This window comes from Prenolepis imparis, unplaced genomic scaffold (assembly GCF_030444845.1).
Source record: "Prenolepis imparis isolate NDT839.2.m4 unplaced genomic scaffold, iyPreImpa1.0 SCAF_2, whole genome shotgun sequence".
Classification (NCBI taxonomy): domain Eukaryota; kingdom Metazoa; phylum Arthropoda; class Insecta; order Hymenoptera; family Formicidae; genus Prenolepis; species Prenolepis imparis.
Window position 1 is genome coordinate 6456874 of NW_028141160.1, and position 20042 is coordinate 6476915.

At 41.2% G+C, this 20042-nt stretch overlaps 1 protein-coding gene across 1 annotated transcript in view; it reads right to left on the reverse strand.

Moving 5' to 3' along the window:
* The window catches only part of Mirr (iroquois-class homeodomain protein mirror), a 42962-nt gene extending 33884 nt beyond the window's left edge, over positions 1–9078 (reverse strand). Inside the window, exon 1 of the mRNA XM_083055496.1 lies at positions 6093–9078. Within this exon, the coding sequence (XP_082911622.1) occupies positions 6093–6131 (39 nt within the window). The 5' untranslated portion in view covers positions 6132–9078. The remainder of the gene's footprint in view (positions 1–6092) is intronic.
* Between the last annotated feature and the right edge of the window lie 10964 nt (positions 9079–20042).

Sequence of the window (20042 nt, forward strand, 5' to 3'; positions counted from 1 at the left end):
GGTCGCAGTATCGATGCGAATTTTCCGAACGTCGTGACGGCTCTGCCATGTGAACGCGAACGTGTCATGGGCGAAAGAGCGAGAGAGACAGTCGAGGGAACAGCGAGAGAGACCGAGGGCGGATCTGAGTCAGCTCTAGAGACCAGCTCGAGTAGCGCCAAGTCAGCGAGTGAATAGCGCTAACTTCTAAACGCGAACTGTCTTACTACCGCTCCGCGTATCTCATATCTATATGTATATATATAATATATATATATATATATATATATCCACCTACATATACAGCCGCGATACGTCGCCGCTCTGCCAACTTGCAATAATATGGCCATTCATAATTTTTATGTCCTCGCCGTGAATGAGGAGTCCCCGCATCCCTTCTGTCCAAATCGCTGTCATCGAACGTTTCTTGGCTCCGAAATGTCTTTCTTTTGTATCGCAAACCAAATATTTTCCTCCGATCCCTCGTATCTTTCAACTATTTTTTTTTTAATTCGAAATAATATTGTAATAGCTCGCGGTATATTATAATATAGCATAGTAATCGTGCATCTTATGATATTTTTATAGTTTCTATATTTTTATAATTTTTTTCAAAATATGACTTTTTGAAACACATAATTGATTGCAAAGTAGTCGATTTGAGGAGGAACGGAACGAAACAGATATAGATACATGTGACACTCTAATCATATCGCGTATTACACAGTGTGTGCTCAGATGAGCAAGATATAATCTAGTTACGTAAGTCATTTACGTAGCATACTCGTCACACTGGCTACTCGATAGCCATCGATTATTATGATTAAATCGACGTATCAGCGTGTCGTATCACACCAATTTCACGAATGCGTCCATCTGTATCTGCGATTAACGAAAAATATTGTAGGTAACGGGTTATTTAAGGCTCGATAAAATCCACTGACGTGTCTTTGTTACAAGAAAACGCAGGAATCTAATTACGACAGAAAAATGTACAATATTAATCCTAGAATGTGCAATATAATTCAATTTAATCCGACCACAAATTTATATTCTGTATTGAATATTTTATGGCAAATCTCTGAGACATCTTGTATTACGACGAGAGAGTCTGATATATCGTATATACAAAATCGCATAAAACAAAATGTCCGTTGGATGCGCTGGTTGATTAAAGAGTTTCTAAAATCTGGATTCTAAGAATTTTTTGTCAGTTAAAAAAGAAAGATCGTTCGAATATACAATGTAATAACTTATCCGCCCATGTCCAGGGATCATCGTACGCGATGATCATCGTCGTAAGTTCAAGTTTAGCGTTGTGTTGTGACACTTTGCGTGTGCTGTTTTGGTGGAGTAACAAATTGTAGGCTTAACCGCGGCATTTCTCGGTTCCTGGATATATACACGCATCACAGACGACGATGAAAATCAGCGCGACAAAAATAGCGCGGCCTGGAGAGTCAAAGAGGATGACGAGTGAGAACAGAATGAGTTGCGAGAGAGCGTTATTTCAATTAAATTGACCGACACAGATTAGCGATATAAATCCCGCATACCGCCGTTCTAAATTTAATGTAACTGCCGCGCAGTTTTTAAAAAAAGACAGAAAAAAAGACACTCGTATATTTATGGCACGACAATTTTTCCAAGCCCAAATTAAACGTCGAGAACCGACTGTCGCCATTTTCGCAGCTTTTTCGTGTCGGCATCAACGCGGATTAATTTAAGGTGTAATGGTCAATGTCAATATTGTGTATTCGCGATCATTTACACGACGGATATTCCAGACGAATACGGATATGCAAAATTGTGGAGAGAATACGGAGATAAGACAGAACGCGGGGAATGTGATAAAAATATAATGGAGAATTTTGCCGTCAGAGATCGATGCCGAAATTTTCACAATTTTGGAATCGTCGAATGATAAATTTATTTTCACGTCCGTCTAATGTCATCGATTTACGGTTTACTTTACCGTTTCCGCAACTTGTGTATTACGTCATCGATACGCGATATAATTATCAAGATCGACGAGCAACTTAATAAGTCGTTCTTAATTGAGAGCTATTTTAAGATAACGCGGATGATTGTACGAGTGTTACACAATTTCAATAAATTTGTGAGAAAATGTTCTCTACTGCGACTTTTTCATGAAAAGCGTAATTTTTCATAAAAACGAACAAAAAACTAAAAATAATTGGGGTGCAATTATAGCCTATCGATATATATTTTACGGAAATGTTGTGAAATACGACGATAAAACATTAAGTTAACTAGCAATTATATTTCTTTTTTTTTTTGTTTCCTGACCGCGTAAATAGAGTGACACTTACTGATAACAGGGCGTTCAATTTTATCTAGCACTTTAACAACACGTGTGTTACGTGTAAAGTGCTTGTAACATAGGCACGTTTTGCACGCGCCGACATTCCTTCTCATATATCTTTGATATTCCTTTTACCTGCACTTACTTGTGTCAACAACACATTCGCCGCGCGAATAGAGGTTTTTTCCTCAAGCCACAGTGTCTCGACGAATTTTATGTACGTCGATAAAAAAAAAGAGATTTATTCCAATATCTACATATATGACAGATAGCAGAAAAAATGATGTTGCATCGGCACTTTTCGAGAAACACTGCGTTGAAACGCGGCGGCAAATGCAGCGAGACGCCGCTATCATGACAAAAACCTTCGTTGTTAGTAAGACAAGATAATTATTCCGCCGAGCGCTCGGCTCTTCGATCATTTAGGCGTGGCAACACATGTTCTCAGTTCAGCGCTCTACCAGCGCGGCGTATATCCACACACGAAGAGAGAGAGAGAGTATATACATACGTACACCTATATGCACCGTGTCCGGACACGTGGTATACGTGAACCTCTCTTGCCTTGTGCCAACGGCTATTCATTTTCGCGATCCTCCCCTTTCCCCTCCGCGAGATTCTTCCTTCCCCCCTACAAATTATTCGATACGCCTTGCGAAAACGGGTTAACGACGCGTCGCGCACACATCGTAATTTCGAATGGCGAAAATTATTTATAACAAGCGTGCACACGCGAGCTTTAAACGCGGATCGCGCAAGCGTGTGACATTAGCCGATCGTAATTTCCGCAAGCGACATCAACGTTGCGTTAGAACCGGGGTTAACTGGGCAAAGTTGCTTTATAATCGCTCTGACAACGTTTCGCTTCGCCCATATCGCTACACAGTAATAAGGACGGTACATTCAGTGAAACCATATATACAGGGTGTCCGGTAATAGTCGCATCAACCGTCGTGTGCAGATTCCTGGGATCATTTGGAGACGATTTTTCCTCAGCAAAAATGTCGAGACACCAATAATTTTCGAGTTATAAGCGATTGAAAATAAAGGGTTTTTCACAAACTAAGCCTTGTGGAAATAAAATAATAATAAATTCACATTCTTCAGTTAATTTTAGGTAGAGTTTACTTTAATAGAATTTTAATTTAAGGCTTAGTTACAAAGATACATGATGGCAAAAATTGAAAACATGCAAAAAATAATGATCTCCCTCGACATTTTCGCTGAGGAAAAATCGTCTCCAAATGATCAGGAATCTGCACACGACGGTTGATGCGACTATTACCGGACACCCTGTATACAGGGTGTTTCTAAATAAGTGCAAAAAACTTTAGGAAATAATTCTTGGTCGAAAATTAAGAGGGGTTTTTATATAAACATATACTCCTTCCTATATCCTTCTCTGAAAAATACACTCCTCCAAAAGGGAAGGTGAAAATTAGGTTTTCAATTTTTTTCTCAATTTTTTGGGACAAGTTAAAATAATGAAACTTGATGAATATTTTCCACTAAATAAAAAGGATATTTATTAATATTTTTTAATCTTCCCGAATCGTTATAAGGGGATGAAACTAACAATCCCTATTCAATTTTTTATTAGAACTTTTTAATCAACCGTGATCATCTAAAAATATGTGTTAGAAAACTTGAACTCTTTTAGAACCTTTTTTATTTTTTTAATTTTTGTCGTAAAATCAATAATTTTCAAGAGAAAAAATATAAGTCTAATTTTCACCTCCCCCTTTGAAGAAGTGTAACTTCTCAGAGAGAGATATAAAAATAGGTATATGTTTATATGAAACCACTCCCCCTTAATTTTCTACAAAGAATCATCTCTTAAAATTTTTCACACTTATATAGAAACACCCTGTACATATATACATATATATATATATATATATATATATATATATATGCGAGGACCAACATATGCACATCACTTAAACGTTTGATCATTAATTACATTTTACTTCCTAACAAGCATCTTTAAATTAAAGCTTCGAATCGAGATTACATTGAGATAAAAACGCGATTCTCGAAATATCATTAACATACAAAGAGATGAGAAGCTCGATAGCAAACTACACACATGTGTACATGTATATCATTTTATTGATAAATAAATTAGTTAATTTTTTAAATTATCAATACAAGAAATTTTAAGAAAGAAAAAATATTTTTGTTATCGGCGTGATGAAATACGTCGTCGGCAAATGTGATTTAGCAGATCGCAGACGGATCTATTGCAAGCCAAGTATAAATAATATCGCGACTGTGCACGTCGATCGTACTTGTGTGCATAAAAAAAAATTTTACAATATTTTTCAGATTTTTTATATTTCTGGTTGCTCACTGGTTTAATTACTTTAGCGCAAAATGAAACAGAAATATCCTGGAGAAAACTGTCTGGCAGAAAATAATATTCGCGAAAACTTGTGCTATATATGCTATATTCTTTATTATTAATTATGCGCTATACGAAATACGTATTAGTTTTATATATTAGTATAGTTAGTATATTATATATTATATATTATATATTATATATTATATATTATATATTAGAGTATATATATAGTTTTACATATTAGTTTTACAAATCATAGAAAGGAACAAAAACCGAATTAAATGTAACGATGTTAACAAAATGGAGTAATTGAAACGCGTTTATACACACTAGAATACGATTCTTTTCGCTAATTTGTGTAATTCATTACCTCGTTGTACAATTAAAGAAATAACACGACACGTCGCGTAAACGTTACAAATACGCAATAAATAATTCTGACCGCGGTCGGAAAAAAAGATTCGTTTCCTATATACGTTCTCGCGTTGTTTTTAAACCGAAACATTAAATGTAGACAGACAATATATACGATGTTTCGCGCACGTGTAGCGCACTATTTATCGCTACAAATTCACTTAACTATTGGATAATTATCGATTGTTTTCCTCATTTGATAACCGTTGAGTAAAATGTGTAATTCTTTACAACGGTATACCGATAAAAAAGAACCAAGATATTTTGGCCCAGAGTGTGAAAACTGAAGTCGAAAAACGTTAACAAAGCGATATCTGACACTATATAACTACTCGATTTATCTAGTCATTTATTACACGTCTTATTATGGTTGCTTATTAACCGTCGACTGCATCGATCTTATCGAACCACCCGCGTCGATCGACGATTTTCTTTTGTACGTGAGATACGACACACGTATCTCACGCGCGATTTGAAATTTCGCGGCCAATCTTAACCCTTCTGTCATAATGAATGGGTAAAGCAATTTTAAATATATTAAAAATGTGTCGGAATATTTTCCGCCCGAAATAAAATACAGAGGAGATCTTAGTACTCGGAAACCTTCTAAAATATAACGGGAATATAACGGGAAAAAATTCGATGCTCAGCAGCTACTATAAAAGAAATTGTCACAGTGCGATGTGTCAAAAACACATAATTGATATCCATTCATTGATAAAAGGCAAATAATTATGAAATTTGTTCTTTTTAGCTGAACTGACTGCACTCAGAGTTTATCTTTTCCCTTTCAACATGGAGTAAAAAAAAATAAACTCTGAACTAGTGCAGCCAGTTCAGCTAAAGAGAACAGACCTATGCACTGACAGAAGGGTTGAGGTACGCACGTGTTCAAGTGTTCAAGTCGAATTTTCGCGCGATCAGTGTCCCACGCGTGTCCCCGCGAAACGACAAAGTCGACACGATCACACAATGGAACTTCGACGAAGAACTATAATATATTCGATCGAGCCGAGCTGTTCTCACCTGTAGATTTGGCGATCCTCGAAAGGAGAACTGTGACATGATGTGTCGGCCGCTCAGGGCCGTGATAGTCAGGCGCCGCTACGCGATCATCGTTTCGAGAGTCCACGGCATTCGCTGAATTCCGTCACTTCCCGACGTTCCCGTCACTTTCGTCGGATCCTCCGTGCGTTTCGCACTCTCTCTCTTTCTCTCTCTCTTCTCACCGTGTCACCCTCGCGAGGGTGCTACTCGCACCGACGACGACGACACTCTCGCGCGTCCCGTTGTCGCGACCCTGTGTTGGTGGTGGTGCTCGACTGCACGCGATTCTGCCGGAATCGCTGGTGGTCCGTTGCCGGCATATGCACACTGTCGGGACACACTATCAACACGCGCGGGAAGAAATTGAAAACAGTCGCGTCAGTTCTCAAATCTTCTTGGTTGGAACTCGGGCGCGTGTCGGACACACACTCGCGGAAGAACAGGCAGAAGGTGACGAACAACTGACCGTAGTATGACGAACAACTGTCGAACGAACACAGTCCGCGTGCACACTCGCCGGGATCACACTCGCGTAGAGCCGAAGGGGGTCACCTCCGGACGCCGGAGGTTCCTCCCGGAGAAAGAGTGCGAGCCGCTGACCGGACGCGCACCACGAGTCGCGCTACCCCTCGGGTAGTCTCGCGGAGGAGGGAACAAAAAAAAAGAAAGGTCGCGGAGGGCACGCGCAGCGCGCGACGCGTGATACTTGTGCACGCGCGCGATGCGGTTAGTCGCGGCGGCTAGTTCACTTGGGTTGATCCGATCGACGCGCCAGCTATGATCGGTCGCGACTATCCTCCGAATCGTCGTTTCTTTTCGATGGAATCCAGTCCTCCGCTCGGCGGATAGGAAGGCGGAGGTATACGTGAGTGCGAGCGAGAGAGCACGGGAGCGCGACGAGAGGGAGCGAAAAGGGTGGACGGAATAGGGGGAATGAGGGACGGGGTGGCGAGGAAGGGGGAACGGGAGGGAGAAGGATAGAGAAATAGAGCGGTAGGTAGGTTGAGAGGGTGTCGGAGGGACACCGCTGAAAAAGGAGAGAAATGACGGAGGAGAGCGAGAAAGGGAGGGAGAGGGGACAGGGGGGGAGAGAGAGAGAGAGAGAGAGAGAGAGAGAGAGAGAGAGAGAGAGAAAGAATGAGTGAGGGAGAGTGGCGAGGATGCGACGCTGAATCACGCGCGCACCGGCCGTCTCTTTTTATCCCCTCGCAGATCCTTCCACGCAGCCGGTCGCTGGACGGCCTGCGCAATCACGCGCTCAGAGAATTCGCGAAAGAACGGCGCGCGCTCGTCTTCTTCTTCTTCTTCTTCTCTCTTCTTCTTCTTCTTCTTCTTCTTCTTCTCGCTCTCGCCGCACCCGCGATGCGCGTACCTGCCGATTCGCCGCGGCAGCTCTCGTGGCGCTACCGATCGCGCGTGCTCCGCGAAAGCGCCAAGTACAAACTGAACGGAGCTGCGTGTTGGCCTCGTGCAACACGCTCGCTGGTCGTTCTCGACACAAGAGCCCGACAGGGACCAGGCCAGTCGTATATGTTATTCCCGCTTCGTCCCTTGTTGTCCCCTTCCTTTCTATCTCTCGCTCTCTTTCTCTTTCACTCCTGGTCTGTAAGACCCCTCCTCTTTTTCCGAGCGATGAACCAACTTGAACCAAGATCCAATCGAGCGTTTTTCTCTATCCGTTATCTATACGTACACTTGGACTGTCACTTGGAGAAGATAACTTGGCCCCACATTCACTCGGACACGGCGACGAACACTGTCCGTTTCAGTTCCCGTAACGCGAGTCCCCCTCGTTCGCGGAAGAACGAAACGTGGCCCCTTGCAAGTTACCCACGAGATTCCGCGAGATGACGGTTGATCGCCGTGTCGTAGGAGGAGGCGATGGGTATAGTGCCGATGGCGCTGGCGGGTAGAATAACGATAGTAACGCGCTAGTGGTGGTGGCCCGATGACGAGGAGAACGGCTCCGACAAGAGAACTCTCTCTCGCCACTGACGGTGGTGGTGGTAGTTGGTGGTGGTAGAGAGTCGTCGCCGTGGTTCTTTTCCTTCCGCGGAAAGGGGAACGATTTTTGCGAGATGGTTTGCCGTCGACGAGACGGGTGGGAGGGTCCAGGTCGACGCGGCGCCCGATCTGGTGGGGGTACCGGCACCACCTCTGCCACACGCTCTCTCGCGGCCGCCGACAATCTCCTTGTCGTACCCTCTCCGCGCGCGCGAATTCATACGCGACCCGTAGCTTCTCTCGTATTAGCGCGTCGTGTGTCGTCGTGCGTTGCACTCTTCTCTTCCCGCGCGCGGATTCCCGTCGTAGGCATTCCCCTACGTGTCTCTCCTCGTCGAACGGAGCGGTTAGCGTCGGCAAACGCGACAATAAAATATAGAGTCGCCCGTGGGGCGCTCGCTGCGTTCTCTCCCTGCGTTCTCCCCTCCCCCTTTGTCACGACGGCGAGTCGGAGTCTCTCTTCCGTCCTTTCCTCTTTCAGTTTTTCGTCTCTCGCTCGTTCGCCCAACGGCCCGAATAGCTCGCCCTCGCTCATGACGCCCCACCGTAGTCACTTTCTTCCCTCTTCGTTCTCGGCTTTCGTTCGCATGGAGGGGATGGGTTGAATGGGACGGACGGGGGACGCGACCGGCGGAGATGCTGCCACGCTCCGATATGTGGTGGTGGTGGGGCGAGAAGAGTGAGCGGTTGGCAGAGGGGACGAACGCAAAAGGGGGGACCCACGGGGGCAATGGGTGGGTGGGTGGGTGGTTTGGGAGGCACGGAGGCAGAAACTACACGACAATTTTAGTTCGATAGATCCCGAAGTTTAGCCTCGGCGGCGCTGCTTTACTTGCCGCTGACTTCTTCTCGGTAGTTTGTTCGTTGCCCTCTCTCCCGTCGACTGATTCTCCACCACCTCGGACACGACCGCACACTCCGATCCGTGTCTCCCACCATCGGACCCCACCGTCTCGTCGTCGTCTTCTTTCTTTCTCTTTCTTACTGCCACCTCCTTCTCATCCTCCTCCTCCTCCTTCATCACGCTAGGACAAGATCGCCGACTACTTCATGCCTCTTCCTGCTTCGTGCTCGGCGTTACCTCCGATGCCGCGCACTCTTCCTTATTCCACGCACTACGCGACACTTGACTACGCCAACTCACCGTTTCTCTCTCTCTCTCTCTCTCTCTTTCCTCCTTCGGTGTCTCTACATCTTCTTTTTCCCTTACCTCTGCGTCCTCATTCGTCTGTCTCTCTCATTTTCACCCATGCGTCGTTCGTGGTCTCGTTTCCATCTCGTCCGTCTCTCTTGCACGCATTTACATCACGCGAAATGTACGATCGTCACTCCGGGACGAGCGTATTACACGGACGCGTTTACGCCGCGTACTACGCTCGTTCCGACAGTTTAACATAACAATGTCGCATGAACATTTCGTCGCACGCGCCCCGAGCGTCAATCATCTCGTCAGAGTCTATAACGTTTGTGGACTTCATTCTACAGCTTCGTGTCATTACTTCTACTCGAATTGATCGACAAACAAATCGAATAGTTTTTTTCACAATTCCGCTATTTAGTTGGATTTATATCCGAACAAAAGATAACGGTGCAATGATGATAAGTTGTCCAAACTAGCTCGCAGGACGCCAGCGTGTGGTAATCGCGGCAAAGACGATAAGAATCTCGACCGCGAGGGTCGTCTCGCGATGATGTTTTGCGCAGTTCTTTCAAAGAAACTCGCCTCCTCGCACGTACTTGTCGCCATCCTGGCGTGACCGCCGTCGAAAGGGGCGGATAGGGGCGGTTGAAGGTGGCGGGTTTCGGTGCGGAAGTATATCCCGTTGTCCACGCTGGTGGGGGATCATTCCCGGAGGAGACGGGGACGAGGGGGAAGGCAGAAAGGTGCACCTGGAAGAGAAAAAGAGACGCACCGACGTATTTTTCGCCAACTGATCGACGATCCGCGCATACACGCTCACCTGGCGGCAACCGGATAACTTCGCGGCAAATACACACATACACATACATACACGAACACATATACACACATACACATGCATACCGGAAAGTTAGTGTATTGGTGAGCCGGCGCGGCGGGTGAGAGACGTCGGATAAATTGTCCCCTTCCACACTTCTTTCGCCTCCCCTCTAACGTTGCCGCGGTGGGTGCGGAGCTCGGCTTTTTTCCCCTCCGTGGGCGCGGACTAACCTCGCCCCGCCTCCTCCGGTCTCTTCTTCGCTCTCGTCTCTCTCTTTCCTCCCTTTCGATGGGTTGTGTTTGTCGGCGAGAGTGACTACCACTGAAACTCGTGACGCCGTCGCCTCTCTCTTTTCGTCGTCATCTCCCGACCGAACGTGCCACGGCACGCCGAGCCGCTACCTCGCGCTCTCGCGCGCCGACAGAGCGACGGAGGTGTTCGTCGACGAGGGAGCGAGATCGAGCCGACGACGCGACGGACTCGGTGGAACCCGGGGCGCGACCGGGAGCGAGGAAGAACGATAAAGGGCCGGCGGGTGGGTCGACAAGGAGGCGGGGGGATCGGGGGGACCAGGTGGGGGGGAGGGGTGCAGAACCGAGATGTGAAACATTAGTGTACCGTTTGTTAACACCGCGGTCTACACACAATCGCGCGCAAACTCTCCCTCTCCGGCCTTCACCTTCCCCTTCGTCTTCCCCTTCGTCTTCGCCTCTCTCGCGCTTTCTTTAAGAGGGCGTTGCTGCTCGCGTGTGAGCGCCTTCCTTCTTTGCGAGTGCATCGCGTAGGAAGTCTCTCTCCAAGTCGTTTTCTCTCTTTCTCTCTCTCCCTTCGCCCTTCAATCTCCACCTTACTGTTATCTCACCCCTTTGTTCGTTCGTCTGTTCGATGCCGATTTTCTGCGAATGCAACGGCGAATTTGTCGACGTGTACAGAGAACGTCTCGACAAAGTAGTCGCTTGAAACTGCAACACCGAGATCTAAGCTGTCTCTCGTAACCGATATTGGATTTTGTGCTTGCACATGTGCTGATCATCGAAACGTCTTCGATTTTGGGATGATATTTGGTGGTGACGACAGAGGATGCAGCACGACGATAACCGTTTGTCCTATAATAATGTCATCATCATCATGTCAAGCTTATTGACGATAAATCAAGATAATAATATCAATGTTGCAGGAATCCCCATCTTCTCCGACGATAAAGAGTGAATTAGAGTGATGTAATAACTCCGACAAGTGCTGCGCGTTTTGTGACAGCAAGTTATCTGTCAAGTGATTCGCAATTATGAGAACTTCAATTCTGTACGAGATTCTGTTACTTCGATAGATTCTTGGAAAAGTGTCCCGAGCATTAATTCATGCTTTTGTCGAAACAGGGTGTCTAGTAAAATTTGGAAATAAAATTAAGGAAATTAAGGACATTTCAAGAACATTTGCACAATCTTCCAATAATATGATCAAGATATACAAGGAACCGAAAACTTAATTTTTTTATCAAGTCGATATAAATTGCATTTTTTATCAAGTTGATATAAATTGCACGTTAATGAAAATTAACATATGCATTACTAATATTCGATACAATATTCTCTTATATTTGAACGCTTAAAATCTATAAATAACTTATGTGTAACACAGATTTTTGGACTCCGTAAAAAAAAATACATTGTATTATTTACGAAGTAAGATGAAATATTTTTTACTCGAATAGTCTCAACTGACTCTTTTAGCTGAATGTTTAGATGTAACGAAAAAAAATCAAGGATCTACGAAAAATTCAAGTACATTTCCATTTTTAAGGATTTTTAAAGGACAAACAAAATTCCAGAACATTTCAAGGACTTCAAGGGATTTCAAGGACGGCTAGATACCCTGCGAGATTTCTTCTTCTGTTTTGAAAAGTAATTGAACATATTTAAGGTTTCTTTTAAGCATTTTTGTCATTATGTGTGTGTCTATGTATGCGTGTCATTATAATTAATTTAATTTGAAACTTGTCAATCATGATATGTGTTGCTCATTCAATTTTATAAGTAGAGATATTTTTATATAAGTACAGATATTTTTTTTATATTTAAAACATTCAATAAGATTTGTAAAGGAATATTTAGTGATATAATTAACAGTTTTAAATTGATCGTCAATCTACATTAAAGGGAATAGGCATGAATTCAATTCTAATATATCAATATTTTCGACATACATACGCACACACATACAAATTCGAGAGAAACCACTATATACAGATGTCAGATTATACGTACAAAAGACTCGCCGGTTAAACAACATCGCCAAAAGGCTCATAATTCGCGCGATATAGACGTTAAGTGGTACGTTTGACAATTTGCCAGAGTAGAATGTTAGATCGCGATGTGGATCAACGATGCGTATCGGCGATGCACGCGAATGTGTAAAACACACTACGACACGTCGTACCATAGATGACACGATACACGCGTGTAAAATGGACGGGTTCTCCCCTGCACCCTTTCCCTATCCTTCTCCTCCGTTTCCGTCTCACACGCGAATCGAGTCGGCAAAGCGCAAGTTGTATGAAAAAAAAAAGCTGTCAGTCCTGACGATAACCTGCAATTATGGATCGCTCGCGCGCAATAAGTGAAAAGTGTGTGCACGTAATACCGAAACAAAAGAGACTCGTCGTGTTCGACGTCGCGCGAGCAAACCGCGTTGCGTTTCGCGACTCGCAATTATTCGCACGGAACATCATCGTGTATTATAGATATGTTAATGCTCAACTGACGATGGCGCGAAAGCGATTTCCCCTTTCGAAGAGGGGAAAACAGATGCACGCCTTGTTACAATTTTACAATACACATGCGACGGATATCCATCGCTATTCCCTTTATTCCCTCCCGATCCTTTAGGGCGATAGGTAATAAAGGGCTGCGAAAATAAAGACAGACTGATTATCAGCCATCCAATCCAATTACAATTATGCGTTTAACGTGTAAACACACCATCAATCGTACGAAATACATAGATAGATATAAATACTCCTCCTCTGTCTTTCCCTGCTTTACGTCCTTTGATGCACATACGTAGCTATTTTTTATAATTGAATATTTGTACCTGAGTGCTAAAAATAAAAATGTCTTTTCCATTATTAACATATAAATACCTGTACATAAGATCTCTAACGCGGACTCTACTTCAGAAGATAAATCACAAGATTCGATCGGGCTAATCATGGTTCTAAGAAATCCTAGAGAGTTCAATATTCTCTTATTATACAGACGTCATACAGGACGACGATCCAAAATGCTCGGCGACCAGTCACGGGCAAGGTCGTTGAAACTGTTGGACAGGTGGCAGCACGACTCGACACAAAGGACGGTTATAGACCGTCCTGGTTGGTATCCGCGACGGAGCAAGAAAAGTGGGGAGCTAGTGTGTTATACTAGAGATTCCCTAATGGAGGGAAGGGGGTGTCGCGTCGTGGCCATTCGGCGGCGGCCACCCCTCCGGTTTCCCTGCTCCCTCACGAGAGGCGGAGGGGAGATCCTCTCGACGGTGTGTGCAGCAACGGTTGTCACCGTGTTGAATTACCCGCAAGGGGATTCTACGAGCGAGACGATTCTAATGCCCGGTGCAACAAGGAAAGAATCACGGACGGGTTCATTCCGTTCTCCGGCAGAGTGCGCGCACGTTATATTTTGCATTAATTCTTTCTGGTTGAAAAAAAAATAGATTTTTCACGTCGGTTAAGAAACATAAACTGTGAAACTTCCGACCTTTCTTGTAGCCTACGATTGAAGCTCTTATGTCGTGCTATATTGACAAATATGCGAATACTTTGGATTTCTTTTGTATTCCATATCCAGTCGATTATCTGCGATTGTTGGGAAAATGGAGAACAGACGATGCTAACTATATTACTTACTGAAAAAATTCTATCAATCGATATATTTTACACGTATTTTATATTTTTTCTTGATGTGTATAATTTTATATAAATAATGGTACGTTGGGCTCCTAGAGAAACGCTCTGCTCAAGTCGAGCAAAAGATTAATGTTGCTTTTCATGACACGGGACTGTTTCGTTGTAATGAAACGGTGGTTAACACAAGGTTTTCCCGGCCTGACACAATGACTCTCCGGATAAACTTTTATTAAGACCACTCGTCTAGTGTAATAGCACGCTGAGCAGACCTACCGCGCGGCTCCACCTCATAAATCAAGAACGTTGCTGATGGTGTTGAGACACGGGAGAGAAGCCCGTTGGAGCAAGGCGAGGAGTACTACTTACAGAGTAAAGTGGATAGAAGAGGCTAGTATAAACTTAAGTGATTAATCTCGCGCGAATTGATAACGCTCCCCTCGCTCTCTCTCGTACACCCTCTCTCGCGCGCCCTCCCATAAATTACATTATAAGGAGCCGCAGTATAATTAATACGCCACTCACGCGGCGTAAGCCTGCCTCCGTTACGACAGGTTGAACCGCGATACTTCCGCGCGCGCCATTGTGTGTGCATGTGATACAAAGATACAAAAACTTGCATTACAAACAATGCGAGATGTTTGTCCGCTATAAGACTTGATTCTTTATACTCTAATAATAAGTCGCTCACTTAATTTAGGATTTAGATGTAGGACAAAAATAGTATACACACACACACACACACACACACACACACACACACATATATATATATAGATACTATTGTTATACATACACATATAGCATAATTTCTTACATATAGTATTTTATATAATAAAAATATTTCAATATCCGTGTACATACAATATATGTGCAGAATGTTTCAAGATTAAATAACTTAAAATATAAACTCAGAATTCCAAAATAAGTAAGAAAATTTAGAAATGTTTTCACAAACGCCTTGTTCAAAAGATATTGATATTTAAATATCTTTAAATATATAATATAGGATTTTATGAAAGTATTATCAGATTATAATAAAAAAATTTAATATAGTGTTTATTTTATCAAATTATACATAATATTAAAATTATTTTATTATTAGAAAAAAATAAAAATTCTAAAATAATTATGAATTTTGTTCAAAATGACGGTCTTAAATACGAAGACAAGCTTGGCTCTTTCTTTCATAACATCAGTGACAGAGTTTAAATCGCTACAATTGTTTGCATAATTTTTCTTCGTAAAAATTAAACAGCAACGCAACATTAGCATTTCTAATACAATAACCATACATTAATATACGGCGTAAATGAATGTTTAGTTCGCTCTCTTTTTTTTTCTCACAAAAACATTGAACAAATTGAGAAATATTTTTCAGTGATATACATATAGTGTTTGTATATGATTATTGTAACATTTTATTGTTTGTATAAACATTGATGTTGTACACAATTGTGTATACAATTACGGAAACAAAATTCATATTAATATACATATAATTTTATTTTAATTGTAACTTTCTGGAGGGGAGTTTATTTTAAGATTCTAAATTCATATTTTACGTTAAGACGTTTAATTCTGAAACCCCATATACATATTAAAACAGTATTTAATGTAATAATATTATATGTAAAAGAATACTCTTTATTTAAACATGAGAAATAACGACATTATATATACATATATATATATATGTATATATGTATATATATATATATATATATATTATTATCATCGATATTTACACGAATGTTTCTATGTGCACACATTTGTGCGTATAACATTCGATAAGATCAATCTATACGAATGACAGGCATTATAATCGCTCAAAGTATGTATCAGCAATCATCGGCCGTTATCACCGACGAACAGAGTGCTCGTCCATGTTTCGAAGTAGATCAAACACCGAGTAGACAGATAGATACGCGATATCTTCAAAGGATTTCGGCCGACGCTTTGTTGACGTATCCGCAATAATCGTGAAATCTGGCACGGGCAAACATCGCAAAGCGAAACATCCTAATATCAGCGCCGCATTAATTACATTACCCAACTTCAATATCAGATGGGATCCGAAGATCAAAAGACCAAGGTCTCCGATTCTATAAATATCTCGATGGGATGTAAAAAAAATGTAAAATTGTAAAGATTCGCAGATAACACAGACATACATGAGTATACTTACAAATTTTTGTCGATTACTAGAATCACTTACTGATTCGCAAGTGCATGCACGTCCGTCATTACATCGCAGCTTTCGCGAGAGAGCGTCGAGTTAAAAAAAAAAGAAAAAAGAAATTAGCAACCGAGTCTTCGACATTAATGGTCGATGTTCCGAGATATCCATAGCCGGCGCCATCATGGCCGATCTCGGAGAAGGATCCGAAGGATGCACCTTGTCGAGCGGCAACATGAAAGATTTACCGCGGTGGACGTCGTAGTTAGATCCACCCATGTGAGTTTCAGCCATGTATGTCCGCCGTTCATGTAAGTGTGCGCGTGTATCCGTGTGTGCGAGAGAGACCCGTAAAAAGCATCGTAGTTAGATCCAATGTGATGAATATGTGACGCCGCGCTCCTCTAACCTGTATGCGAGAACCCTAAAGAGAGAACTACATTTAGATGAGAGAGCGGCGGTTCTTCTACAAAAAAAAAAAAAAAGAGAGGAAGAAGAAGGGAGGAATGCTGCCGCCATTCATTAATTAAACGAAGCGCGAGATTTCCAACCCTCTCCAACGGCTCATCCTCTTATTCGTCGCTCCTCAGCTTGTCTTTGTGCAGGCCGGTCCTCAATCCTGCGGACAATGATCTGAAGAAGCCGCCTCCGACGATCGTCCGTTGAAGAAGAAAGTCGATCAACCGTTTCGTAAAGTCGTCAAAGTGTCGACTCTCGTCGTGTTCCAATCGAGAAGCGAAGGGTTGTTGCGCAAGAAAGACGACGGTCTCATAGAGATTTTTCCCTGATAAAATACAAAAATTGATTATCTCTTCACTTTTTTCCTCTATCCTAATTTCTGATATAATATTTAATATTATTAATAAATATTTAATATCAGAATTTCATAATTTACGAATAAAATTTTACTATAAATATTATTATTAATACAGTGAGCTACTTCGCGATGGAAACATAAAATGCGAGATCATCGCACGCGACAGTATCGAAATAACAATTCATCATTTGTTGTAGACAGGTACGATTTTCTTTCGAATTTGTTTGATCCACCCAGCTGATGGATTGTGATTGAAAGACCGATCGACGAATTTACGCGGGCGTGTCAATCAATCGCGATTGTTTCATGCGTGTCATCGAAACAAAGCGAGTCATGCGTTAATGATCGCTTCGTCTCGTTCGTAGATTGTTATATTGTTTCGCGTTAAGTTAATATACTTGGTCCAAAAATGTCACTCTTTAGATCTATCAATCGAACTTGTATATTTTTTAAATTTTGTATATTTGCGATAAGTCTAAACCTTTTATTATCTGAATTGAAATTTTGCTTTTATTTTCAATCTCAATTTTCTTATATTTATGGACATCCTGAAAGATGTCGATAAGTTTCATTTATATAGAATTATTGAGCTCCTATTTTATGCTTTAAATTTTAAATAAACAGTGAACGAATAGTGTCCCACTTAGAGATTTAAAAAAGAAGAGCTTTCTGCAAAAAGATAAATAGATTATAATTATTATTTTATTATTTAGATAGTTATATATTTAGTAATATTATAGAAAGTTAAATGTTATTTAGTAATATAAAATAAAATAAAAATTAATATTAATGATTTAGTTAATAAAATTTTTATAGATTAAGTTTCAAAAGAGGATGATTATTTAAAAGAGTGACTGCTTAAATGTCAAAACATAGATGTTGGATTGAAAATTAAAGTCTAAAGTAAAAGAAAAATTTCGATTCAGGATCTTATTGACATTTTGGTACAAAAATGCGTAGCACGTCTCCAGGTATACTGTTACAAGAAAAGGAAATAACAACGAGGTTACATAATCAGCGACTCGATTACCGCAACTGGTGGTTTAAGGGAAGCGATAAGCTTCCTTCAAACACAGTTATGCATACACTAATTATTGAACATAAGCCCTTATCTGGAAACGTGTATCATGTATGGAATGCTATCATGTACGGAAATTAGCACTAGTGCGGGCGCGTGTGTTTTGTTCGTTACAAAGTCGACATTGGCAGAGTCGCGCTTTTTGCCAGAAGAAGACGTTGCATTTAAATTCGACAAATGTCGCATCAATTTCTATTATCGACAAAACAATATACGTTTTGCAACGCACTTGCTTTTTTTCCGTCCTACACTAAACACGTATAGAGCACATCATCAGATTCTCTGGTCAATCTGATCATTTTTTGCATGTTCCCAATTTGCCATCATGTATCTTTGTAATTAAGCCTTAAGTTAAAATTCTATTAAAGTAAACTGCATCTGAAACTAACTGAAGGTTGTATAATTTTGTCAATATTTTTAACTCCAAAGTTTAGTTTGCGAGAAGCCCTTCTTTTTCAATCATTTATAACTTGCAAATTATTGGTGCCTCGACATTTTCACTCAGGAAAACTCGTATTTAAATTGGCCAGAGAATTTGATGGTGTGTTCCATGTATGTTTTTTCAGTTACACCCTGTATATCTTTTTTTACGTGTGTGTGTATTATTTAATAAGGAATCTGAACATAATTTTACATTTTTTTTCTTCTGTTATTCGGCAAGGACGAAGAAACATCGCTCGCCCTTTGAATGTAATTAAAAGACGCAATTTACATAATATGCAAAGTATACTTCATAGGAAAGCGATGATTACGCGGCGAGACTGTACTTCCACAACACAACATATCGGCGGCATCTCCGCGATCTTGCCAAATATCCGAAGCAATTAAACACGTTCATTGTGCGCGGTATCGATCTGCATCAGGTGGTGTGCGGGTTCTGACAAGCAGGTGCCCCCCTTGTCACCCCTCGCTCCCCCTATCGTTCCCGCCATTAAACGGCAATTATAGATAATTGCGCGAGTTTGCATCCGTCTGATAACAAAGTAACTATTGTTTCCTGTTGAGTCGCGTTATATGTATATAGAAGGCCGGCAAAAGACTTATTTTTAATATTCATACGCAAAAACACGGCGTGTCGAGAGAGACCGATTCCGATCGATCGCGATCTTTTGAGAGAAAAGCTTAGCACAGTTTGATATCTCGGTAATCTCCGGTGCTCCAAATGGATATACATATTTATGAAGCGGATTTTAAAACCATTATCATCATCCTCATCATCGTGCAATATTATTTTTTCGCCATCACCTGATATACATATGCGCTCATCGTTGAGAAAATAGATACGATATTGTGTAGCGGGTCAAGTTGTAATTATAAAATGCCGCCGCTCGAACTATTAATTTTTTTTTGCTAACGAATTTTGAGGATCTACATTGTACATTTTAATACGAGTCAAAACATTCTCCTTTAAATCTATGAATAGGAAACTTCGTTTACTATTTATACTTGGGAGAAAAGTTACATACAAGTTCAATTTCTGTATAAATTTAATATATCGAAATCATTTGGAACTCATAAACATGAGAAAATTGAGGTTGAAAATAGCAAACTTTCGACTCGGGAGTTTTCAAAAGTACTAAATTGTGTAAAAGATTTAAAAAATATAATATAAATATAAGAAAACTATTTAGCTATAAGATTTATTTTTTAAATTTTCTTTTGGGAAATATTCTTTTATCGTACATATGTATTGTGTGTTGTTTGTTTTTCTTCAATAAAATATTTTGAAATTAATCAAAGTTGTATAAGATGAAGTTTATTGAAATTCGCATAATCACTGGAAAATCATAATGGGAATCCGAATGAAAATTTTCTTTCTATTTTCAACTTCAATTTTCTTACATTTATGGATTTCGACGAGTTTAATTTATATAGAAATTTATTGAGCTTTTTCGATTTTGCACCTCCAATAAGCAATAAACGAACAGTTTTCTCGCTTAGAGAGGTTTAAAAGAGGAGCTTTCGATAATATTATAAATTAAATATTGTTTC